A 26,801-nucleotide genomic window follows, 5' to 3' on the forward strand; every position below is an offset into this window, starting at 1 on the left:
TTGAAATGAAAATTTAAAACCTTCATTCTTTGTTTCATGGATCATGTGTGAATCATCTACACCAGCAATCTGAGCAACAAAGATGGAAGTCTAAGTTTGTTAACAAGAGCATCTTCTCTCGTCAAGAATCATGTGAAAAAAAACATGAAAACAATAAACAGGAAAATATGTTTTGTTCGATTTAGAATCTTACAAGCTATAATACCAAGTTTATTCATCACAAACTTTGGTATGCATTTTGTTACAAAATAGCGAATGCCAACCATTCTTTTTGTTGCACAACACAAATATGATATGTAAAAACCTTAAAGAGAAAATTTGGCATTAAAAAACTTGTAAAACACCTTAAAGTATATAAGAGAAATAAATTTAAATAATAACAATACAAGAAATAAGATACAAATTAAAAAAGATAATAATCTCTTTTTAATTAGTAAATGATAATTATATCTTAATCTTTTGGTTTACAATCAGATAACCAATTTCCTCTCATGTTTTTCTAATGAGTCAATATGCACTGACATGAATCATGGATTTATACTATCCAGATTGATAGCACAAGGTCTAGCAGAATGTATTATTACGTGCATTCTGTTCATCTCTAGCCATGACTAACAGTCACAATTTGAAGAGGAAATGTCCTAAAAGCACGTAATAGCCCTGAAATCATAATATAGTGCCATTAGATAAAAACATACCAATGTTATGAATACCAATACTGCCTTGATTGCAACAAGTCTGACTTCTCTTGCAAGCCTTTCACACAAAGAACTTTTTAAAACCAATAAACCAAATGAATTAATTGATGTCTTAAAAACACGCACCAATTCTAATTAAGAACACTTTGATCAAATTAAAACTAAGATTGACAAAGAAAATCCAAACCTTATCATCTTCATTACTGAGGCATTGCAAGCAACACTGAATGGCATGATTATTGTTGAGATACATGTTGCCTTATCTTAAAGGTCTCTATAAGCTTCTGTACTACCAAGTTCTATTAAAACCAAACTTGTAGATGCGTTTAAGGTTAAAACAGAATATTAAAAACACGAGATTCTAATGTACCCATGAATATGTCATATCTCAAGACATCATGTCTCATATATTACAAATTTATAGATAAAAAAATGTATGAAGATATGAATATAATATTGGTAGATGCAATTACTATTACACGCAACATTAATGGTGAATTTGAACACAACATAGGTAAAATTAGTTTCTTTAACAATTAATGGTGCTAATAGATAACCTTAAGATTGCAGGGTAAACTACAATTGACTTGCGAAGGTAATGCAACCCCTTTGAAGAATCTTGGAAAAAGGAAGAATAAATGCTTGCGCTCACTCAGGTTGGAAAATTAGGGTTTTTTTGTCCACTATATGTTCATTTTTTGTTGTAGAAGAAGCAAGACGTGTGATTGGAGAAGATGGAAAATAAAAGGGTTTTTTTGTCGAATATATGTTCAGTTTTTCTTCATATATGGGCAATAATTGCTCCCGCTTTGGAGTATCTCCATTAAGACCCTGAAAAAAAAACACGTCAACGATGATATATGATGAGGAAGAGTGAAAAAGTATGGCGAACTGAATAGCAATTGAAACAGACTGATGTTGAATGGAGAGAATAGGGTATATATAGACCACATTGTCTCTTCAAGAAGTGTATGAGAGTTCGTACCGATTTGATGCATCGTTTTTTTTGGAACCGGGAAGCGCATACAAGCATCGTTCCAATTTCGCGTCGTCCTTGGAAGCGTGTAAAAGCGCCTGAAGGAGGCACCAGAAACACATCATTTTTGTGATGAATTGTTTCATGGAAACGGTGGAGAAGGCTGGAAACCATGCGAAAGGGGAACATTAGGACACGTTGCATTGGTTGAAAAGGAAAACATTAGAGCACGAAAGTGAATAACGACACAATTTATGAAAGAAAAGTTGTTTGTGTATACTTTTGACGTGTTGTGGTAAAAAGAAATGGGAAAAAGCAACAAAATGTTTAACCGTTTACTAAGACCAAAAAAATAATGTTTAAAGCATATAATCTTTTACTTTTAAAAATAAGCAACATTGAAACTTGGTATACATGTCTTATATACCTCACACCTCAAGAAATGAAAGTAGCCTTAGTTGTTGTTCAGATTACCCGGTGTGATGTTCTAGTGTTCTGGTTAGTTTGTCAGCAAAGTTTAGAACCATTTTGTAATCAGATCTAAATTATTTTTCATGGTCCCCTCATTTGTAGATTAGGCTCAATTAATGCTTTCTTACATATGATATACATGTGACTAAGATTGGAGTTAAAACACTTGTAAAAAACTTTAAAATATACAATTAAACACATAATCTGAAATCTTCTTTTGGAGATTTGATGAATTAATACTTTAACTTCTTACCTGACACGTTGAATGTCCATCAAGTAAAGTATTTCCAAACCCTCAATTCATGTTTGTAGTTTATTCCTAACAATAAGAGGTTTGACAATTATGTCTTTATGGTAACCCTCTTTAATGATTGTAAGAAAAACATATCAGATGATTCCTGTTTCAGTGCTTGTGCCAAAAAAAACTCTTAAGCACCCTAAACAAACCCTGAAACAACTTCTGCTAACAAGTCATTCATGTTACTTTAGCATTGTTTTACATAATAATTTTTTTTCACAAGATAAATAAACTTAAAATAGGACATAAATAAATAGTTAAATTAGGAATAGAGTGGAACATACTTGAGTTTTTTTAAGGGAATAACATATATACATGATTCTTATCATAGATGTGTATGTGTAAATGTTTGCATAAAAAACATGTAAATATAAGATTGATCAAAAGGGAATCCGACCCTACTGAAATGAAATTTCTAGTTCCATGTATCAATTTTCACAAATATCAAAATAACCTTGCTTTATTTAGTAGTGGGAATCATGTTGTTGGTTCTAATTATCACGTAGGCATTTTCATAAGCACTTGGCATGATATCATCGCACAAAGTTCTAAAACGTCCAAATTGAATATTTGACAGGCTTAGAAGAAGAAAAACAAGTACCTTTTCACGTTCATCTTGAACTTCCAACGATGAATACAACCACCTCAATGTCGGTATGTGAAAATCAATCATTTATTTTCTTCTTGTCATTTAATCATTAAGGTTCTAAAGATGAAACTCCTCTTGGGCATTTTATCAAAGACGTTATGAGCATAATTAAATTCTTCTTTTGCATGACATATTCAACATCTTCCTACTCTATATGTATACCCACATAAAGAACCAATCGTCCTTAAACTAACCTATGGTTCCAAATTCTGATTACATACGTCTATTAGACACAATCCGACAAAAACTTACTTACTAAAAATCAATCAATCCAAAAATAAGGAAAGAAGCTGGGATGTTTTAAAAATCGAAGTTTTAGACAAAAGTAGGGGATATCTATGAATTATTACTTTTTTCAAAGGGATGGATGAATACCTGAGAATCAGGAAAAGTGTTTCGATTCAATTTTGGCACACCAATAGAAAATAAAATCGATCAATAAAAAGATTGAAGCAGGTGTAGTCACAAAACTACATGGAGAATCACGGCGAGGGGTCATCGCGGTGTATTGGGAAAGGCGGATATTGAAAACCAAGTGACCCGGAGAATAGTCTTGGGTGGAAGAAGGCGGTGGCGGTAACAGACATATCTCTTGGTCGATTGTTTGAGGAGGAATCTGGAGTTGCGCTTAGCGGGGAAGAGGAGTCGCTGAATCGTTGGGGCTATTTATGTGGAGGATGCGAAGTTAAAAACGCTTGTTGCTGAAGGTTACGTCGTTATGAAGATATGATACGTGGCGTGAAACAAACACTATAGATTTGATTTTGGCGTAAGGAGATAAAAAGGGTGTTTATATATAGTAATGATATATATATATATATATATATATATATATATATATATATATATATATATATATATATATATAGGGTTGAGATCGGTTGAGAACTCAAAGTGTCCCGAGAACCCGAGAACTAAAAGTGGAGCGTTGGATCGAAATTAATTTATTAAGGACATGATCGTCATCTTACTAATCTTATTTAATGTTTAATTTTTTTTGTTATTGGAAAGATTAATAAAAGTTCTAAAAATTAACATAAAACATCAAATTTCATATTTTAAAAAAAAAAATAATAATTTTCGTTTTTTTTTCAATGGAGATTTTTTTAATTTTTTCAGAAAAAATGAATTTTCAAAAAAATGATTTTTTTTTAAAAACTGCATTTTTTTTTTAAAAAACTGTTTTTTTTTTCAAAAAAACAGTAATTTTTCCAAAAAAAAAAACTGCATTTTTTTTCAAAAAAAAATATGCAATTTTTTTAAATATACTGATTTTTAAAAAGTAAACTGCAGTTTTTTTAAAAAAAAATTTGCAGTGATTCATATGTGAATTACATGCAAAAACTGCAGTATTTTTTATTAAAAAGTAAAAACTGCAAAAAAACTGCAGTATATTTAAAAAAACTGCATTTTTTATTAAAAAGTAAATTTTTAAAAATCAGTATATTTAAAAAAAAACTATAATATTTAAAAAAAAAAACTCTAATTTTTTAGCGAAAAAATCAACGTTTTAGGTGCATATATGCATATTTTTTCAAATGCATATATGAATATTTTCTTATACAATCATATTCGTAAGTAAATCATAAAAAATCTTAATTTTATAAATCAATCTATAAACATAATACTACAAGTATTTTATTCAATACAAAATAAAATATAAAAAAAACTACAACGATTCACAATACTTTCATTTCTTCATATCAAGATTTTCATATTTTCTTCAATTTATCACTTTTCATCTCTTCAATATTTTCCACAAATTCTTCAAATTCTACAAGAAAATTAAAAAAAAATGATTAATGCAAGAACACTCACAAAAATGTACATGTATATATCATGTAAGATTCACATGAGATTATATCATGTGATTATATAATGTGTATCTTTTAACTATCATGTGATTGTATCTTTTAAGATTCACATGAGATTATATCATGAGATTATATCATGAGATTATATCATGTGATTATATAATGTGATATTCACATGTGATTCATATGTGAATTACATGTGATTTACATGTGAATCACATGTAATTCATATGTGAATTATGAATTACATGTTATTTACATATGAATCACATGTAATTCATATGTTTTTCACTCGTGATTTACATGTGAATCATATGTAATTCATATGTGAATTACATGTTATTTACATGCTAATCACATTTAATTCATATGTGTTTCGCTCATGATTTACATGTGAATCACATCTGATTCATATGTAAATTACATATGATTTACATGTGAATCACATGTAATTCATATATGAATTACATGTGAATCACATGTAATTCATATGTGTTTCACTCGTGATTTACATGTGAATCACATGTAATTCATATGTGTTTCACTCGTGATTTACATGTGAATCACAAGTGATTCATATGTGAATTACATGTGAATCACATGTAATTCATATGTAAATTACATGTTATTTACATGTGAATCGCATGTAATTCATATGTTTCACTCGTGATTTACATGTGATTCATATGTGAATTACATGTAATTTACATGTAATTCCTATGTGATTCACTTGTGATTTACATGTGAATCACATATCATTCATATATGATTTACATGTGATTAATATGTGAATCACATGAGATTTACATGTGAATCACATATGATCTACATGTGAATCACATATAATTCACATGTAAATATATGAATCACATCCAAATTAATACAATGGATATTATATACGACAAAATAATTAAATTTGGATAATAATGTAACGAGTTGTTGCAAGATAACTAATTATTGAGATATATGTAAAATTTCCTAACTATCCCTATATTTTAGCAAATGATTACTCATTTTTAAAATTCACACCCAAAAACTATCTAGGACCCATGTCATAAATAAAAGAACAAACCTTAATAGGTGTAGTGCATAAATACGGAGGGCTGACTCTTGAGTTTTCAGGGAAGCAGGTTGAATGCTGAAAACAATAGACTATCAGGTCTATTTTTTATCCCAAGATGGATAAAAATTGCAGCTTTTTGTCCCACCTAAAAAGGTGGGACAAAAAATATGTTCTCAAAATTATTATACTTTAAGAAATATATGCAATTATAGCAATGCATTTTTTATTAATTAATTAAGAAATGGAAGTAGGATGCTATAAATATAATAAACAAATTGACAAAAGTAGAAAATACAAATGATAAGAACCTGAAATTGGCAGGGGAGAAAACTCCAATCCAGCCATCATTTGATGGGTTCAAATTGTTGATGTGCACATTCACCCATTCAGAATTTTGCTACATATACTACAAATTAAATACCCAAGTTTGCTTGTTGGGCCTCAATGCTACATGGATTAAAAAACAAACGGCTTACATTAACAAAAAAAATTGGCAATGAAGACTTGCAGTTTAGGTTTCAATCCAGGTTAAGCTTCCCATTAACAAGAACTTGCTCGGAAGTTCTCCTCCTGATGGAGCTAGATATGTGATTTTCTTCCTGAAATTGTAAATACAACACAAAATTAATTTGTATTCTATATTTAATATTTAATAAGTTCAGAGCTCTCAATCAAACCTTGGAATATCAATATCAGTGATCCAAATAAACCCAGCTATGTTGCTACATTCAAAGCAAATAAACGAAAACAATAGTAAGCATCATATATAATAAGTTCTATTAAAACAATTTTAAAGAATACCTTGAAAGAATCTGATCTTGTTCTTTTGCAAAAGAGACAGCAAGAACTAAATTGAGCAAATCCATGTTGATGTTTACAGGAACTTGTGAGCTTCCTTCTTCTAAATCATATAACTTAAACTTCAAGTTTGAACTTAAATTAATTATATTTCTATTTCATTTCTTTATTAGGATTATGAGGCCAGGAGATACATTGATCAGCCAGTTGAAGTTCCTGTAAGTTGATTATTTGTTCTATAAATTATGTTATTTGTGCTTATTATGGGATTTACACATTTTTATTATGCTGTCAACAGAGTCGAATCACAACAGAGGAGTACTTGATGAAGCTGGATGGAGCACTTGAGGTAATTAAGTTTTTTTTAAGTATGAAAATCACTTGAGGTAATCACCACTTTCTGTTCTTGAAATCGAATGAATAAGTATCTTAATCAGCAATTTGCAGAGGCATAGAAACACAATAGTTCAAATCAAACGTACTAACTAAAACCTATCACTTTGGCATTGGGCTTAATGATGAACAAACTTTGATTGAATATATACAGAGGAGGCATTAAGATGTACCTTATAATACTAATTCGAGTCTAGATTAACACATCTCACCAATCGAAAAAGGAACTCGTCTGTCAGGGGATCGTGAGAACCACCGGGTAAAATCCTCTCCGGTCCAAAAATACAGTTTCAGTGATTGAAAAAGTGAAGAAGATACTAGAGATGATGTCGACATGTACCGAAGGACGGACGACGATTTCTGAAGACGAGAACTATGTAACGGTGGTCGTACACTGGCTGATGAAAGTATCACCGGCGGTGACAGTTCACAGAATTGGAGTGATCTGGAGCTCGTGTTACATGTCAAGAGATCGAATGGCTCAGGAATCTGCAATGAGGAACAATGGATTGACAAAGGTGTTGCTCGTGATGCAGAGTAATTGCTCCGACACGGCGAGGCAAATCGGTGTGTCGTTCATAATCGCAACCAAGAACTGCAAAATCAAAAGTTCAAATTCATAAAACTAGGAATACTAATTGAACTTACCTAAGTTGCGATGAGCAATAATTGACTTTATGTGTGTGATTTTGATCACCTGTGCTAGAAATCGATGGTGATTTCATTGAAATCGGCGATGATTTTCTTGAAAATCGACAATAACTGTGGTCCTTCATCGATCTTCAGCGCATGTGTGTGAGTCTGATCTTCAGTGGGGATCTCTTTCTGTACGATGTGATTACACATACTTCGGCTATCAAAGATCCATCATAGAATATTCAGGTATTTGGCAATCTATTGTCGCAATTGAAGATGAAAACTAATGACATCGATCTCTTAGCTCGTGGATTCACCATCGATGATACGGAGGATAAGGACCATGGATTAGTAGTCTTCACCTTACCTGATTCAATGAATAACGGAGACATTTGACGGAGGAAACCATAGATGTCAGGCGATGGTTCTGGAGTGGGGAAGGATCGACGATGAAGTTGTAAGAGAAAGAGGGATGGCGGACAAAGACGATGAGGGATTTGAGAGCGGCATCGATTGATTTGGGGGATAATCTCTTCAATACCATAAATGCCCTTCGATTAATTTCAGAACCATACCCCCGTGTTTAATTTTCCCATTTATTTACAAAAACGCCACCGAGCATCCTAGCCTTTTATTATTTTGATCTAACGGCTCACAATCGGTTTTCGGGTTCTCGGGAAACTTTGAGTTCTCAAATGATCCTTCCTCTCTCTCTCTCTCTCTCTTTATATATATATATATATATATATATATATATATATATATATATATATATATATATATATATATATATATATATATAGGGAAAAGTTCAATAGAGAACCATAATTATTGGTTCTTTAAGGAACCAAATCTTTTTTTCAATTTCTAGAGCTTATTCTTTATCGAAAAAAAATCTAAATATATCTAAATTCATATATTAACATTGTGAATGTGAAAAATATTTTTCGGATTCACCGTGTGAATCCGGATTCACATTGTGAATTTTCAAAGATTCACATTGTGAATTTGACGTAAAAAAAATCGAATTTGATATCATTGGAAAAACGATAAAAAGTTATGAATTTCTGTATTTTTAGTTTTTTTTTGATAAAAAATAAGTTCTAAAAGTTGAAAAAAAGATTGGTTCCTTGGTTCCTTGGTTAATTATGGTTCTCTATTGAACCTCACCCTATATATATATATATATATATATATATATATATATATATAGAGAGAGAGAGAGAGAGAGGGAGAGAGAGAGAGAGAGAGAGATGAAGGATCATTTGAGAACTCAAAGTTTCCCGAGAACCCGAGAACCAAACCAGGGCCGTTAGATTAAAATAATAAAAGGTTAGGATGTTTTGTGGCACTTTTGTAAATACTTAGGAAAAAAAGACAAGGGGGCATCCTAATTAAATGAATCAGGGGCATTTTAGTGATAACATAATTCACTAATCTGATCATCGAGTAAATCACGTTTGCCCCAACCCCTCTATGTCTGCGTCTCCCCCCCCCCCCCCTTCATCCCACTCGCGAACGTTGCATCGCCTCCGAAGATCTCGATCTCATATCAGTTTCGATCCTTCCAACGAACAATCTCCCGGATGATTTCGATTGGAGAGACCATGGTGCAGTCACTGATGTGAAGAATCATGTACTCCTATTTAAACAATCAGTCCCAATTCACATCTCCACCGTATTTCGGACGATCGATTGACATCGAGATTGACATATGGATCTCTCGATCTCAGTCACTCTATCTCTCGGTCTCAGTCCCGTAGTTTTTCCTAATCTATCGCTCACACAGTCGATCATGTTGACGATTGATTTGTTCACTCACACTTTCTCTCTCTACATATCAAACCGGTCTCTCTCTGTAGCAGCTTACGCGACCATGGCCAGCACCACCGACTTTGTCAAAGGGAACGTCTTACCAAACGGTGTTGCTGTTATCACCCTCGACCGTCCAAAAGCTCTCAACGCCATGAATCTAGGTTACATGTTTTTTCCTTATTGCTTCTTTTCCAGCCAAAATCATCGAGAAATTTAATTGCCTTAAATGATGCTATTGTTGGGTTATGAGCATTCTAACACTCCTAAATGTACATGCAACCCTAAATACCTTGGATCTATGTTTTCTCTATTATACATACAATTATGAACATCTAAGGTATTATCCTAATCTAGCATACAAAATAATAAATATAACAAGATAGAATACATACCTCTTTGATGTAGAATGTCTTCATGAAGCTTGAGTGCCTAGTGCCCCAAGTGTGACACCTCAAATGGTTCACACAACACCAAATACACTTGGAATAACTTGAGAGAAACTTGAACACTCCTTGAAATCGTCTAGCCCTCACACTCACACATTAGTGCACGATTTCTTGAGCCATGGGATTCTATTATATGGTGGCTATTAGGGTTACACCATGTAACTCATAACTTTACCCATTCTTTATGCTCCATGGATTTTAACCTCCATGGAGTATCCATGGGTCACCCCATGGACTTAGTCCAACATAAGGAATCTTGGATCACAAGCCCACATATATAAGAATGAATGATTTACACAATCAACCCATATATTTAATTAGTCTCCTTTTGATCACTTAATTAATTCCAAATTAATTCTTGATCAATACTAATTAAATAACCTTATTAATATATTAGAACTTATAATATATTAACCAACCTTAAGTGTTATTTCTCTCATTATAGTCTATCCAAATGCATGATGCCATGCAACCCAAATGGACCATGTCGGGTCGGGTCAAGTCTTACCAATTATAGTTATGGACTTAGACATTAATCCAACAGTCTCCCACTTGGATAAGTCTAAAACTATTATTGCGTATGACTTCAGGAACCGATCAGCAATCGTAGCTCTCAAAAGCTTCTGTCGAACTCTGACCTTGTCGATGAACTCTGACCTTTGTCAATGACTTGTCCATTAGATAAGGGATCATATATTCCTCCATTCTAGATATCATATGGACTGAGACATGGATTATCAATCATTCTCTCTGTCCATTTGTTGTTTCCCGGTTTCCGATTCATGATGACTGACTGATTGAACAAATCAAATCAGTCCTGGCTTGGCCAAGCACTCACATGTATCATCTTTAAATCATCGAGGGGCCCACAGATATCGCTTTTATCCCGAAGGTAAAAGGAATGGATAAACTTCGACTCATATGGCTTGTTCTACTACTTATTGAATCATACACAAAGGCACGTTTTATAACATCGAGTTACCAATGCGTTTTTCGTGCAATCAATGTATAACCAACTCATAGTAACAACTCATATCTCTAGGTTTGAAGAATATAAGATATTATCGTCTCATGATCACTCGTGATAAAATCCATGAAGTGATTCAAATGAGCGCGGGTTGAATCCAATACTCAGAACTTATGAGCACTCATGAGTGTTGTAGCACCACTTTGTCCACCAACTTGGACCTCTACAAACCAACCCATGACAGTCTTGATTCATATCTACTTCCAACATATGACCGACTGTGGATGGTTTGAATAACTTAATCATTCAGGAAGAGCGACTTAGTTATTCTGGAAGTCAAAACATGCAAAGTGAAACACAAGAATAAATGAATCAAATATGGTATCAAACCCTATGAATATAAATAAACACTTTTATTTATCACCATACTGATTACTCATTATTCATTGTTTCGGTTTTATCAACTTTATACTTGAATTTAAAACAATAGTTGTCCCATGCTCCAAGCATGTACACTATGTTTTCTAAACACTAGTCATGCCATACACCAAGTATGCATATTATGTTTGTCTATGATCTTTACTTTGTAAAATAGATCAATTGAACATCACTCCAATGATTCTCTTTTCACAGTCCCAAATCCTTACTGCAAATGCAAGAATTCCAAATTCATGCCACTTACTGAAATCTGTTAGATTCTAAACTTATATGCATTGATCCTCTTAATGATTATGCACGAAGTCAGAAAGACTTGACAACAATCATTACAGAGCATTCCAAAGGAGATCAGCTCCTTGGAAACATCCTTCTTTCATTAAGTTTCCTAATCTTACACAGATTGAATAATTTCTAACTTTGAAACATTTCCATATTCCATTTTGACTATCACTTCTGAACAAGAGTTGCCTCCTTACAGATTATGTCAATATGGTCCTTCCAGAATTAACATTATACTTCCAACTGTCCTTGAGCAACCAATCTTTGGTAAACCTTAGATTGTCCTCGACAATTGCTTAATCATTTTAGTCATATCCAATTCTAGACCTTTTCCCTTCATAATGCCCCAGGCATTTGGAAAATTTTAGAAATGATGAATATAGCACATGTAATCGATCCTATATCCGAAGCATATGGGACACGATTCATGATGTCTCACATAAAGACTAAACCAGTCTTTTGCTATAATATTTCCATTTCAATTTGCCAAGTTCTCAAAATTCAGATTATGAAAAGGGATGTCGTAATCATAATCGAATTTTAGAACGCAAATAATGGACCCATATATAGAATTTCCTTATGTTGAGCCATTCCAACATGAAATTCATATATATATCCTTGATTAAATACGATTAAAATCTCAATCTAAGCTTTTAGAATTGAAATGAAGTATAATTTCCTCTCCCTTAATTATAGCAAAACAACTTTTTCAACCCCTGCAACCTCACGAATTGAAACTTTTGTTTTCTATAATTAACATTGCTAACTTGCAACCTTTGTCATAATTATCATGCTCCCACTAACATGATGATTATTAGCATAACACTTATGCTCCCACTAGCTTTGACATGTACTCAGAAATCAGCTGACTTTCTTACCAAAGTTCAGATTTCTGATACTAGATTGTTTTGATAAAACTTTATCAAAATCATACACCTCTCTTAGATAGCTCACATGTGTGTCTAAACAATTTTAGAACTATGAAAAGGGATGCCGTAATCATAGTCTCAATTGTTTAGACCTTTGCCACTTCTCACAAGTCAATGTTAGTGTGCCGGTAAACCACACACGCTCCACTAACGACTTTGAGAATGCAAATATCACAATTGCTATCTAGCTAAAATCTACTTAGTGAAAGTGTTTTCTCACCATCATTTTCATGAATCGGAGAGAAACCTTATGACACTTAGATTTAATAGTGTATGTGTTCTTATCCATGTGGATTTGTCAAAACCATAATCACAAGACAAGGTTAGTGACAAATCCAAACTCATATTGATTAAACTTGTGCAATCTTAAATTCTTGCCATTTGGCAGCTCAGGTGCCTGCCATTGCTTCCAAGTAGTTGTGCAACCAATTGAGAACTCTCAGAACTCCTATGCAAAGCCAACTTGAATAGGCACAAAAATTTCAACACGATAGGTTATAAACCTCAAGCCGTGTGCTAGTGAAGGACTTTAGGTTTTATTCTTGATTAAGTCTTGAAACTTTCAAGAGCTTTAAGACTCCCACTGTCCTCTTGACATATAAGACTCCCTTGTCAAATATTCAAGAGATAGTGCGGATTCTTTATCAAGACTAACACTTTACACAATTGGCCTAAGTTGGTCTCTGTTTTATCCAAAACATCACAACTTACCAATTTCAAATGTACAAGAGTAGATAACCTTTTACAAGATTTGACTAGTGTTAACAAACCCTCTTTAAGATATGTCACTCAAGTTACAATCTTGGAGTATGACTCTAAGAATTGTTTTGGAACGAAGTATGACTCATCTTTTTGATTTAACCATTTCAACAATTCATGACTCCTCTTCTTAGTCATAAGAATGCACTAAGATGACTTTAGAGGACCAATTGTGATATGGTATCTTAATCATTAAGATGATCATAAACATGATACTAAAGTACTCTCCCATCTTTTCAGATTTGAGAAACTTTTATCTTTCTGCCATTCTTTGATTCTTCTTATTCGTTCTGTCTCACATTGAAACTTCTCCAATGCTACAGACTTATACTTAAACTTATAAGTATAACCATATTTACTGAACTTAAGTAAATCATGACGAATAGTCTTCTTGATCTTTTGTGGTGGACTTGACCAGTGCACAAGAATGTGTACTCGATCCCTTAGTCCTTTCCTTATTCACATAAGGAATTAGTCTTAATTTTCCAAGCTGAAAGTTCTCATTCATCATACTATACAACTTGCATGATTCCAAGTTTCGGTCCAATTGAACCTTGGGTGATGAGAATCTTTCCTTATTTGGTAATATTAGACACTACCACAACCGAAAGAATCAAATCCATTTTTCCAATATTGCTATCAATGGAATCTTATAAGCAACAACTTTTCACAAATGCCATTGTAAGGATACTTAAAATAAATAAAATCAAAACCTTTTTCTTTTATTTTAAAACTTTGCGGAAAAACTTATCCTTACAATCCATATGAAAACCTTGTTGTTATCTATTCCTAAGCAATATAAATATCATAACTCTTAAGTAATAGCCCAAAATTCTGATCACCGAACCATGCGATTGAAATCCATCTTCGCGATCAGAATCAGCATGTACTTAATAGAGTTAGACAATGGACTTTACCTGAAGTAGAGCCAAACTTATTGACTTTAACATCCTTAGGTAAATTTGGCAGCTTCGTAACCAATGCCCCTTCCTTTGGCAATAGTTACCTATGGACCCTTGATAATGGGACTATCTCAGACTTCGCCTCTCTCTTTACCATTGGGTCAACCGAGTTGACTATGGCCGATCCCTTTCCATTGGGAAGAGAGAGCTTTACTGGATATCCAATGTCATCATTGTCAATGTCCATAGCGTTTTAGGAAGTTGATCTTAACAAATAGATAAGATCATTAAGGGTCTTGTCTTAGTCTGTTTCATAGGATTCCCAAAAGAACTCACTATGTGACTTAGAAAGTAGTTGAGCCACCAACTTTCTCAAGACTTTGACACCCAACTCTCCCGGCTTGTCAATATGTGACTACATCTCCAAGATGTGATCATACCTAGACCTTGCCTTGCCAATAGGGCTTGAGTGACCTTAAACTTTTTAGGAACTTGTGGGTTAGGGAGAATAATTGGAGGAGGTGAAAGAAGTATGATATCCATGGGACATCATCTTCATTTAGGAAAGCTTGTTTCAAGAGATTTGGGAAGATCATAAATGTCTAGACCAGACATCTTTTTGGGAGATATTCAAGATAGTTGATTTAAAGTCCTTAATATGACACCCAATATGAAATATTAAGGCTAGGACCCAACAAACTATTTTATAACTTAGAAGAGGGATGCCGTAATCCAAGCTATAAAATATTTGAAGGTAGGTGAATGACGATTCACCAATTTCCACCATGAAAAACGAAATAATTTATTAGGTTTTAATTGGATTTGAAAGTCCTAGATCTTTGAGATTCATTGAACTGTTCAAAGGCATGTTTCAATCTCGAGTGTGCCCTTCAGGTTTTGTGACTGGGATGCCGAGGATCACAAAACAAGGTGTGAATAACCATGCAAATATACTTGGTACCCTTAATATTTACCCCTTAATCAGTGTGCCGGTTAACCATACACGCTCCACTGATACTATGATAAATATTAAGTTACCCTTTGCCTACCTTGTTAAGTCCAGGTTAGTGTGCCGGTTAACCACACACGCTCCACTAACGACTTAAGCAAAGTGCAAAGTGTAATTTCATGGGTTAGCACCAAATTCACATTTTCCTAAGTAACTAAGATTGGGTATTAATAAGAGTTTAGTTACTTAGTATTTATCATTAATATTTTTAATGAAAGGAGAATTATAGTCCTTGTCCTACCCGTTCGGCTAACGACCCTCCACCAGTCAAGGAAGCGGTGGGTGAGAGTGGACACCCATTAAACTGTCATTTTATAGGCAGTAACCTTATACCCCCCTTATAGACCGACTTCGTGAATGAGGCCTACTAACGGTAAGACTGACTTTACTCTTATACATATATATAAATATTATTAACTTATAATATTATAAAGTATAAGGGTTGAATTTTAACTTTTAAAATTCTAAGGGCTAACTTGGAATTAAAGTATTCATAAGTGAAAACTTTTCAAATTCCAAAACTTGAGGGCAAGTTTTGAAACTATTCAAAACTAATTAATTCCATAACTTATGAGTTTAAAGTAGTTTTAATTAAAAAAAAAAAAAAAAAAAAAAAAAAAAAAAAAAAAAAAACTCTTCAAGTTCCATAACTTGAGGACAGGTTATGGAAGACTTTAAACAAATTAATAAAAAAAATAACTTTTTTTATTGTAACTTATGGAACTAATTAAGGTTACACTTTTTTTTTTAATTTAATGAAGAGACTCTTGAACCTCCATAACTTGAGGACAAGTTATGGAGTCATAAAACCATTTAATTAGAACTAGACTCTTCATTTTGTAACCTTTGCCAACTTTTATGAGTTTTATGATTCTTAAATGTGACTTTTCATATAACTTGAGGACAAGTTACAAAAACACACTTTGGAATCAACTCTTAGATTAAAATGGATTGAAAACAACTATTTCACACAACTTTTCTATTAATCTAAGAACCTTAAGAACAAGATAATTCAAATCATCAATCTTCAAGAAATTAGCATGAACATACAAACTAATACAAATCTTGAAATTATGACAATTATCTTAGAAATTGGATTAGCATGAACATTACCACATCAAAAACAAGTTTATAAGTCCAAAAACATCTTAGGGTAATGTTCCTAGTCCAATTCCAGCCAAAACAATCGAATATATGCATCCAACTCGATTTTTCAGCTACTTTTGCAAGTATAACAAGAAAACAAGCCTAGGCTCTGATACCACTGTTGGGTTATGAGCATTCTAACACTCCTAAGTGTACATGCAACCCTAAATACCTTGGATCTATGTTTTCTCTATTATACATACAATTATGAACATCCAAGGTATTATCCTAATCTAGCATACAAAATAATAAATATAACAAGATATAATACATACCTCTTTGATGTAGAATGTCTTCATGAAGCTTGAGTGCCTAGTGCCCCAAGTGTGACACCTCAAATGGTTCACACAACACCAAATACACTTGGAATAACTTGAGAGAAACTTGAACACTCCTTGAAATCGTCTAGCCCTCACACTCACACATTAGTGCACGATTTCTTGAGCCATGGGATTCTATTATATGGTGGCTATTAGGGTTACACCATGTAACTCATAACTTTACCCATTCCTTATGCTCCATGGATTTTAACCTCCATGGAGTATCCATGGGTCACCCCATGGACTTAGTCCAACATAAGGAATCTTGGATCACAAGCCCACATATATAAGAATGAATGATTTACACAATCAACCCATATATTTAATTAGTCTCCTTTTGATCACTTAATTAATTCCAAATTAATTCTTGATCAATACTAATTAAATAACCTTATTAATATATTAGAACTTATAATATATTAACCAACCTTAAGTGTTATTTCTCTCATTATAGTCTATCCAAATGCATGATGCCATGCAACCCAAATGGACCATGTCGGGTCGGGTCAAGTCTTACCAATTATAGTTATGGACTTAGACATTAATCCAACAGCTATCTATGCACAGATTAATAGAAATGAGAGTAATTCTATGATATTGAATAATTGTAATCGTAATCACATATAATGAAGTTGGATAGAGTTCGAGCTTTGCTGCTTGAAATTGAATAACGAGATAATCATTCGATTAATCTAGGATACAGAAATTTGGTTAATATCAACTATCTTAGTTCTTAAGGGACGTAATCGGTTTGGAAAGTTGAATTTGATTCAGTCGAGGTATAATTTGATTCAGGCACCAGACTGTCTTTAACTTTTGTTGGTGTTTATGGTAAGAAAAGTTGCATTATTTATTATATATTGTATTTCATTATTTGCTTGCAATGCAACTTTACAAACACAATGAAAAGCATATATATCTTTGTGATTTAACAAGTAGCACCAGGAGTTGCCATAACCTTTAGAGAGGTTTTGATATGGAGGACTATACCAAATTCCTCACTCATATCCAAATCCTCTTTTTTCACTCCATCTGGCAACGTCAAATCAAAATTGTATACCAGATTTGTTAATGCAAGCTCCATGATAAGAGAAATCAATGCTAAGTTTGGCTATGATTATATACTTCCCACCCAGGTGTCAAGAACATGATTCAATAGCATGAAGAGAAGCTCATGAATCTCAAAACAATTGTGAATGAAGGAGTTGGACATATTTAAAGTCTACATCTGATGCAAATATTCTACTCGGGAAAAGGTAATTGTACAAAATCCCTGTTAGACATTGTCAAATACAAAAAATAGCTACATACTTTTATTTATTTACTTTACAATGTACGAGAAAGATTATATATTTACATGTGAATTATATGTGATTCACATGTAAATCATATGTGATTCACATATAAATCACATGTGATTCACATGTAAATCACATGTAAATCACATGTGATTCACATGTAAATCATATATTAATCACAGGTGATTCACATATTAATCACATGTAAATCATATATGAATAATATGTAATTCACATGTAAATCACAAGTGAATTACATATGAATTACGTATATATGGACACATTCATATGTTAATCACACGAAAATCACATGTAATTCACATATTAATCACATTTGATTCACCTATTAATCACATTTGATTCACATGTGAATCACATTTGATTCACATGTAATTCACATGTGATTCACATGTAAATCACATGTGATTCACATGTAAATCACATGTGAATCATATATGATTCATATGTGAATCGTACGTGATTTACATATGATGTCATATGTAAATGTGAATCATATGTGAATCGCATGTGATTCATATGTTAATCACATGAAAATCACATATGTATTTTTGTGAGTGTTTTTGCATCAATCATTTTTTTTTAATTTTTCTTGTAGTTTGGAAGAAAATTGTGGTGAATATTGAAGAGGTGAAGATGATAAATTGAAGAAAAATATGGAAATATTGACACGAAGATATAAAAACGCTTTGAAATTTTGTACAATTTTTTGTTTTTAATATTTTTTTTGTATCAAATAAAATACTTATTCTATTGTGTTTATAAATTGGTAAATAAAATGAGTTTTTTTATGATTTACTTACGAATATTATAGTATAAAAAATATGAATATATGCATTTGAAAAAATATGCATATATGCACCTAAAATTTTATTTTTTTTAATAAAAATGCGATTTTTTTTTAAATGCAGTTTTTTTTTTGAAAAAAAATTTCTTTAAAAAACTTGCAGTCTTTTTATTAAAAAATGCAGTTTTTTTTAAAAAAATTGCAGTTTTTTTTTAAAAAATTGCAGTTTTTTTTGAAAAAAAATGCAGTTTTCTTTAAAAATATTGCAGTTTTTCTGAAAAAAAAATGCATTTTTTTTTAAATTGCAGTTTTTTTTAAAAAAATATTTTTTTCAATTTTTTTTTCAAAAACACATGTTTTCTATAAAAAAAATTAAAAAATCTGCATTTAAAAAAAAATATAAAATACTATTTTTAAAAAAATCTGAAAATTTGATATATGATGTAAATTTTTAGACATTTATATTAATATATTAAATAATACAAAAAAATTAAACATTAAATGAGATTGGTAAGATGACGATCATGTCCTTAACGAATTACTTTTGATCCAACGCTCCTCTTTTAGTTTTCGGGTTCTCGGGAAACTTTGAGTTCTCAACCGATCTCAACCCTATATATATATATATATATATATATATATATATATATATATATATATATATATATAGAGAGAGAGAGAGAGAGCTAGATTCATATGTGGATCGCTAATTATTGTGTGGTCGTAGGAATCAATTAGATTGTAGAAAAAATAAATAATTAAATAATCAAATAAAGGTAGATAAGTAAAATTATATATAAATTAATTAATAACCAAAATTAAATCCCTTAAATCATGGATGAATCCCTTTAAATTTGGCATTGCTCGTCAATCCCTAATAATCACCGCCACCACTCCTAAAACTCTTACTGTCGTTGCCGCCGTGAAGAAAGTCGTCGGCCTCTTCAACGCAAACTCTAATGTCGAAGGTTTTGTGCGATGAACACAAATTCACGAAGAGCAATCAACCAATGGCTTGTCTGGACTTACACTCGTATCCTCTTCGTTCTTAAGTGTCAAATAAGTTTAATTAATAATTTTCTAGACGCATTATACATTTATTTGTGGTGTTGTAAATTAAGGAAATAATTTTAGTGGTTAAATGCTCTTCACGGGGGTAATTTCAATGCTTTATTGTTGATTGTTTAACTTTTAATTTTGTGTGTTTTAATTTTGTGTGATTTAATGGTTAAATGTTTTATTTGCATTATTTTGATAAATTTATGAGTTGTTTGAAGTTTGGAGATAAAAACTGTGTTTAGATGGATACGAGATGTCGTGATTTGAATATTGTTTTCATGGACATTGCGACCACTCATATGCCTTCAAATTTGTTAAATACCATATGAATTTATGGAAAAAAATTCATTAAAACAAGAATATTCAAGAGCAAAACTTTAAAAGGAATCCATATTTTAAGTGGACTACTTATTGGAATAAATTTAGTTTTATTTGCTTTTTGTAGGTGTCGGAAGCTGAAAGGAATGACAAAGGCCATAATTTTTAATGAAATTGATAAGGCTACTTTGCTAATCAGGAACAAAAGATGCATCCCTACGATAGAAATTGTATATTTTCTTTGAGGTTTATGCATGATCTTTATGTTTTAATATACCTTAAAATGAAATCTGTTATTTTTTTGAATGTGAATCAGGTGTATCGGAATGGTTTCAGCGTTGGAATGGAATTGCAAGTTTGGAATAAAGGATTTTAAAGACTAGGATTACATCATCAACATATTCTTTCAGAATGCATCAGCATATTCTTTCAGAATATAATATCAGCATATTCTTTTAAAATAGACCTAATTATGATAAAGAATGTTGTTATTCTTCAAGAATTACATTTGAATGTCAATGTATCTTATTTTTTGTTTATGAATGTTACTTTAATAATGTTTTTTTTGTATCTTATTCTTCAAGAATGCTTAATAGAAATCGTTAACCTTTTTATGATTTTTCAGTTTTTTGATGTAGACTAGTTCATAGAATATAATTATTTGATATGCTATTAGTTTAAAAAATGTTTACATATATTACGTTCTACCAAGAATAGATTTTTCAAGAAGTAAAAATTGATTTCATATTCATAAGCATATTCTATAAGAATACACACGATACTCATAAACATATTCTGACGGAATATCCGAAACTAAGAACTTTAATTTGAAAGTCAGATTTTAAAATCTAAGAGTATTAATTATATTTTAAAATTCGAAAATTTCCTTTTTTAAATTAGTTTAGTTGATTAAACTACCATTACAATTAAATTTATTTGATTATATTGTACATGTTATTCCATTGTATAGCATAAATCTTCAGATCATAGTCATTAATTTTTTTTTTCATCTATTGGTCCAGAATTATCCTTACGACCACACATAATATAACTTTTTTAATATATGAATGCTAAAAATAAAGGGCAAAGCCCACATTTACAAGTCATAATGAAATGATCGTGTAATAGTTGTTTAAAAATAGATGCCTTTTAATACAAAATAGGATTTTGCCTCTAAGAGTTGCAATGGAATTTGTTTTGTAAGTTGAATTTGACAATTTTATTGATAAAAGTTAATTATCGTTGTATTTGTTGGTAGATAAATATACATAATCGGCACCATTGATTAACTCCAATATATACCGTTGAATGAAAACGTATTATATGTGACCAAATTCATACGTATGAAATGTACATAAAAACAAGCACGAAGTGTAAAGAAAATTGGAATTTATGACGCCGTGTACATAAAAATACGTAAGATTTCTTTTTCTAAAGTTAACAAACAAAAGTTTAAATAACCAAAAATGGAATTTAGCTTCCAAACCTAATCAGCAAGCTTTAAAAGTCCTTTCTCCTTTCTTTTCCGAAACTCAAATAGAAAACTCTCCCCATGGGACCGGGGTTTGAGGTTGTCAAACTTCACAGAGACTAAAGGTTAGGGGGATGGTAGTAAACCAACTGCAAGCACATGAACTCGCTATACCATTCTCTGCCCGCTACCTCCTTTATGGATGGATGCGCCAGTGGTTAAACTACCTTAAACGGTATCACCTTACTATGTGACTCGACTCATACGTAGAAAACATATATAAAAATAAACATGAAAACGTTAAAAAAAATACATCGAAACGTAGAAAAACTTGAATTTATACCAACACGTACATAAAAAAGCATCACCTCGAACTTATACTAACACATAAATAAAATTAAACACATAAAAAATTATTCTTTTAAGTTAAAGAACAAAAATAGAGGTGAATATCATTTTAGAAATTATTTTAAAAATGAGAATGGCGAAAAATATAACTTTAGAAAATGGAAGGTGAGAATCCGCAATGGAAACATCCACCACATTGGCTTTAAGTATAGATATAATTAAAAATAAATTATTAAATAATAAAGAATTATAAGATATAATGGTTATTAACCTTTGTTATTTTTTAGGTAGAGGTTCATTTGAGACCATGTTAATTTTGTGAGACATGGGGACGCGATCTTAGCCACTCATCTGGAGATCAAAAAATATTATATAAGGAAAAATAAAAGGAAAAATCCGAAAATTCTTTTTCAAATATTATTTTTTTTCATTTAACTTGCCCAAAAAAATTAAAAACAATTAGAAAAACTACAATTTTTTTAAATATATATTTGAAATATTGTAATAGAACAATACACTGTAAATATTAAAATAGAATTCTTAAAATGTTAGAAGATTTTAATATTCTATTAGAATTGTTAGATATGTTAAAATATTCTAATATTTTATTAGAATTGTTAGAATATTATAATATTCTATTAGAAATTTTTGAGTATTTATAATCTAATATTCTAATAGAATATTTGAATATTCTAACAATTTTGTTTTAATATTTATACTGTAATATTATATTAGAATATTTCACGTATATATAAAACAGTATTTTTTTGGATAATTTAAATAACGAAACTAATATTTTAAAAAAAAAATCAACTTTTTTTATTTATTTTGCATTTTAAAAATATTTTATGAACTCATACAACCTAACCTATATTTTCTATTATCAAACTTTCATTTGTTATTTTATGATTAGCCCTTATATTATAAATATATATTAAAATATTTTTTGTTGTTTTCTCCCTTGTGACGCAATTTTCTCCTTTGGTACAAGGGGTGGGGTGTCCCTGTTTCTATAATTCTATACCCCAAAACTCCAAAACTCCAAAACCATTTTTTATTTGTGAGTTGTTTCTCATCTCTCTCTTTCTTTCTTATCTCTCTCGGTGAACTCGAACAAATTTATTCTCAAAAGAAAATCACAAAAATGTCTTCTCCTACCAAACGCAGAGAGATGGACTTGATGAAGTTGTAAGTTCTTTAATTTCGCTATTTAGATTTAAAATCAATTCTATATCATAATTTATGCTTTTTTTAATCTTTTCGGAATTTGTTTATACAACAAAATTAATTTTCCAACCGATTTACTATGAACTAGGATGATGAGTGATTACAAAGTGGAGATGATCAATGATGGGATGCAAGAATTTTATGTGCATTTCCATGGACCTGCTGACAGTAAGTTCTACTATTTTTGTCCTTTACGTTTCCTTTTTTTAATGCTTTATGATCTTAGGTTTCGTGGGTATTGTTGAATTAAAGCTAGATTCAACTAATACGAACAGGGTTAGATGAGATTTTGACTTGCTTTTTCTAATTTTTGAACAAAATTTTCATCTATATGATATTGGTCCTTGTTTATTTTCTTTTGTTTTTCACGAAATTTAGCTAGAGCCTAGATTTACTGGTCTGTATCTCTGTGTATATATGAACAGGGTTATATTATATTTTGATCTTTATTCCCTAATTTTTTTGCTTAAATTTTGGCTTTTTATGATTGGAGTTATTTGAATTTGAGGCTTATTGCATTTTGGGAATGATTATCTGTAAATCAGAAGCCGCTTTTCAGCTTTTGACCTTCTTTTGTCAAACGAAAACATTTTAAGATCTCAAATGACATAAAACATCTTCATATATAGAAAAGAAAAGGAATATTTTATGTTCGTTTGGATTAATTATTATTCTTCTGAAATATAATCATGAATTATGCAGGTCCATACCATGGAGGTGTGTGGAAGCTACGGGTTGAACTTCCAGATGCTTATCCTTATAAATCTCCATCCATTGGCTTTGTTAACAAAATTTATCATCCAAATGTGGATGAAATGTGAGTGTGTGATCTTGAAGAATCCAATATCTATGATCTTGTTTTGGGTTCAAGATTATCATAATTTGATTTTTTTTTTTCAGGTCTGGTTCAGTTTGCTTGGATGTGATTAATCAGACATGGAGCCCCATGTTCGGTAATATAAAACATACATACTTTGTTTGTTCCATTAAAATTACAAAAAGAAAAAACTTGAGTGACCAATTTCAACTTTAACCCTTTTTATTTTGAGATGTGATATGGAAATTGCAGTATGTTCATTTTGTGATTTTGATAGATGATTCCCTTTTGTGATTGTGGAAGAGAGTTTTTGATATATTTTAGTATCTTTTTTTGATAGACTTGGTGAATGTGTTTGAGGTGTTCCTTCCGCAACTTTTGTTGTACCCAAATGCTTCTGATCCATTGAATGGAGAGGCTGCAGCTCTTCTGATGCGTGATAAATCTTCTTATGAACAACGAGTCAAAGGTATGCAAATTTTCCCTTAACTTTAAGTTTGATTTAGTCTTTCATCATGTTTTATGCATGATGATGCCAAAAGCTTAAAAGTCCTAACTTTTTGAATAGTCCTAGCTGTTTACAAATTTGCCCTTGCTTAATTCTTCTTTCCATTTATCATTTGCTCAAATATTTTCTAAACATAGACAACATATAATGTGGAAAAAGGGAATAGGGTCTAAGTCCATTTTCCTACTTTCTTTTTGAAAAAATTGAATTCTTAATAACTGTCAATTGTGTTGTACTTCAAAAATAAATAGGGCCCAACTCCATTTCCATACTTTCTTTTTGAATTCTTGATATTTTGTAGTACTTAAAAGATAGAAAAGCAAAAAACTAAAGAAGTGAAAAAAGTAATACTAAAAGCTCTTCTCTTCTCTATGAGTTTAAAAGCCTTTTGATTTTTGATGTGTTTTATTTTTGACATGTAACATTTGGAACTTTGAATAATTGTGGTTGTGGTGGATTATGGTTTCTTCTTATTGGAATTCTGATCATAGTTTATTTGACTTTTGGAATATCTGATCATGGTTTTTATATAGATATTTAACAAACAGTATATACAGTTTTCACATTTTTGCACTTTCAAATGGTGGAAAATCATCACACTTTGCATTTTCCATAGAGGCTGCTTACAATTTACATAACTCATTGATTTCTAGTTTTTAGGTCAAACTTACTACATTTGACTTTTGACATTCAAGTCATGATAAGATACAAAATTCACCACAAGAAATAATTAATTATCATAGTATTTGTTAATATCGATTTTCTATCAAAAAACTTACAACGATGTAGCAATTACCAAGTCAAAGATCGGCTTGTTTGACATAAAAAGTCAACTATAGCACTTTGTTTGGGACTGGGAGTAGAGCAGCTATAAATAAAATAACATGTTCCCCATGCATTGAAAGTTGTACATTGAACAGAGTACTGCGAGAAGTATGCAAAGGCGGAAGATATAGGTGGTCTTCCGGAAGAACAATCGAGTGATGAGGAGCTGACTGAAGATGAATACGACTCGGGAGATGATGACATGGCAGCGGGCCCCGTGGACCCATAGTCTAACCCAATTGATTGATTGGTTTAAGTTGTTGGTATTTATTTTGTACATTATGGTTTAGTTGTTCAAGTTGTGTTTGTAACGTTGTCGTAAAAAAGACCGGGATGAAAAATGAAAATCCTAATCCCACTGTCATTTTCATCTCATGTACATAAATTTACTCGTTTTGTTCATGTATTGTGTGGGTAATTTGTTTTAATGTTTTATATATGTACTTAAATTGTATGAAACTATTTGTACATCCCAAAATGTACAACTAGTCTCATTACACCTACCGTGATTTATCTTTCTCGTGATGACTATAGGATTGGTTGGTGATGGAGTACTCTGATCATCACAGTTTACATGAACTGTGATTTATCTTTTCTCATGTTGGTCATAGGATTGGTTGATGGGATCGTCTAAATGTGGCATATATCTTTTTTTTTAACATCTTTTAATTTGTTTGCATGACATTTTGCTAGCTAAAATAACTAAATTCAGAGTGTTGTAGTGTTGATCACTTATTTATGCATATTTTTACCAAAATATGCAACAAAATGGAATTCTTATTCATTTATGTTATGGTACCATATTTTACCAAAAGTTTATAAATTTGTTAGTGAGAGGATTACTTGCATAGATTGGTGACAAAATGTAACGATTTCATTGTGAAAACTAGTACAAAAGTATAGCTTCCTTGTATAAATTAGAGTATATAACAAGAACGGTTTATGTAATGGCGTTTGTTTTGGAGGTGTTCACTCCATCCATATTTTTGTCTTTTTCTTGTTGTCTTTTGTTAAACTAACTTATTTTTTGTACCATTTTGTATTTTCCTTAGTCTTTTTGTTATATTTTTATATTAATAAAAAGTATATATCTCCATTCCCAGACCAAGAAAATGTGTCGTGTCAGGTTCATGTCGTGTCAAGATATTAAATGGGTAGAAAGGGTTTGACGTTAACCTGGCCCGATTAATTATCGTGTCATGTCGTGTCAACTTATTTATTTTTGTTTTGATTTCGTGTCGGGTTTTGGGGTAAGGTTTAGACCTTGTAAATATATTGTCATGCCGGGTTAAACCCTTTTAAAGGTTGAAAAGTAGGAG

At 31.4% G+C, this 26,801-nt stretch overlaps 1 protein-coding gene and 2 long non-coding RNA genes across 3 annotated transcripts; 1 reads left to right on the forward strand and 2 right to left on the reverse strand.

Annotated features, from left to right (window-relative positions):
• Positions 1 to 403: 403 nt before the first annotated feature.
• On the reverse strand, positions 404 to 1,058 carry LOC145168694 (uncharacterized). The gene is made up of 2 exons (XR_013742015.1): positions 886 to 1,058; positions 404 to 660 (listed from the first exon to the last, which is right to left on the reverse strand). It is a non-coding gene; the product is annotated as an uncharacterized LOC145168694 (long non-coding RNA).
• A 5,353-nt stretch (positions 1,059 to 6,411) lies between these two features.
• On the reverse strand, positions 6,412 to 6,847 carry LOC145168844 (uncharacterized). The gene is made up of 3 exons (XR_013742132.1): positions 6,771 to 6,847; positions 6,647 to 6,691; positions 6,412 to 6,568 (listed from the first exon to the last, which is right to left on the reverse strand). It is a non-coding gene; the product is annotated as an uncharacterized LOC145168844 (long non-coding RNA).
• Positions 6,848 to 23,135: 16,288 nt separating this feature from the next.
• Positions 23,136 to 25,910, forward strand: LOC145105120 (ubiquitin-conjugating enzyme E2 5-like). The gene is made up of 6 exons (XM_079042253.1): positions 23,136 to 23,293; positions 23,421 to 23,500; positions 24,035 to 24,149; positions 24,233 to 24,285; positions 24,490 to 24,618; positions 25,578 to 25,910. The coding sequence occupies exons 1-6, from the start codon at positions 23,250 to 23,252 to the stop codon at positions 25,709 to 25,711; spliced, it is 555 nt and encodes a 184-aa protein (XP_078898379.1). The 5' UTR covers positions 23,136 to 23,249; the 3' UTR covers positions 25,712 to 25,910.
• Positions 25,911 to 26,801: the final 891 nt, after the last annotated feature.

The sequence above is a fragment of the Lactuca virosa genome, chromosome 4, assembly GCF_052849685.1.
Source record: "Lactuca virosa cultivar CGN04683 chromosome 4, Lactuca_virosa_CGN04683_v6, whole genome shotgun sequence".
NCBI lineage: Eukaryota > Viridiplantae > Streptophyta > Magnoliopsida > Asterales > Asteraceae > Lactuca > Lactuca virosa.

Bases quoted from the DNA above. Each gene is read 5' to 3' on its own strand.
- LOC145105120 (XM_079042253.1), top strand. From the start codon at position 23,250: ATGTCTTCTCCTACCAAACGCAGAGAGATGGACTTGATGAAGTT. The intron at 23,294-23,420 runs GTAAGTTCTTTA...ACTATGAACTAG, and splicing joins GAGATGGACTTGATGAAGTT to GATGATGAGTGATTACAAAG. The intron at 24,619-25,577 runs GTATGCAAATTT...TACATTGAACAG, and splicing joins TTATGAACAACGAGTCAAAG to AGTACTGCGAGAAGTATGCA.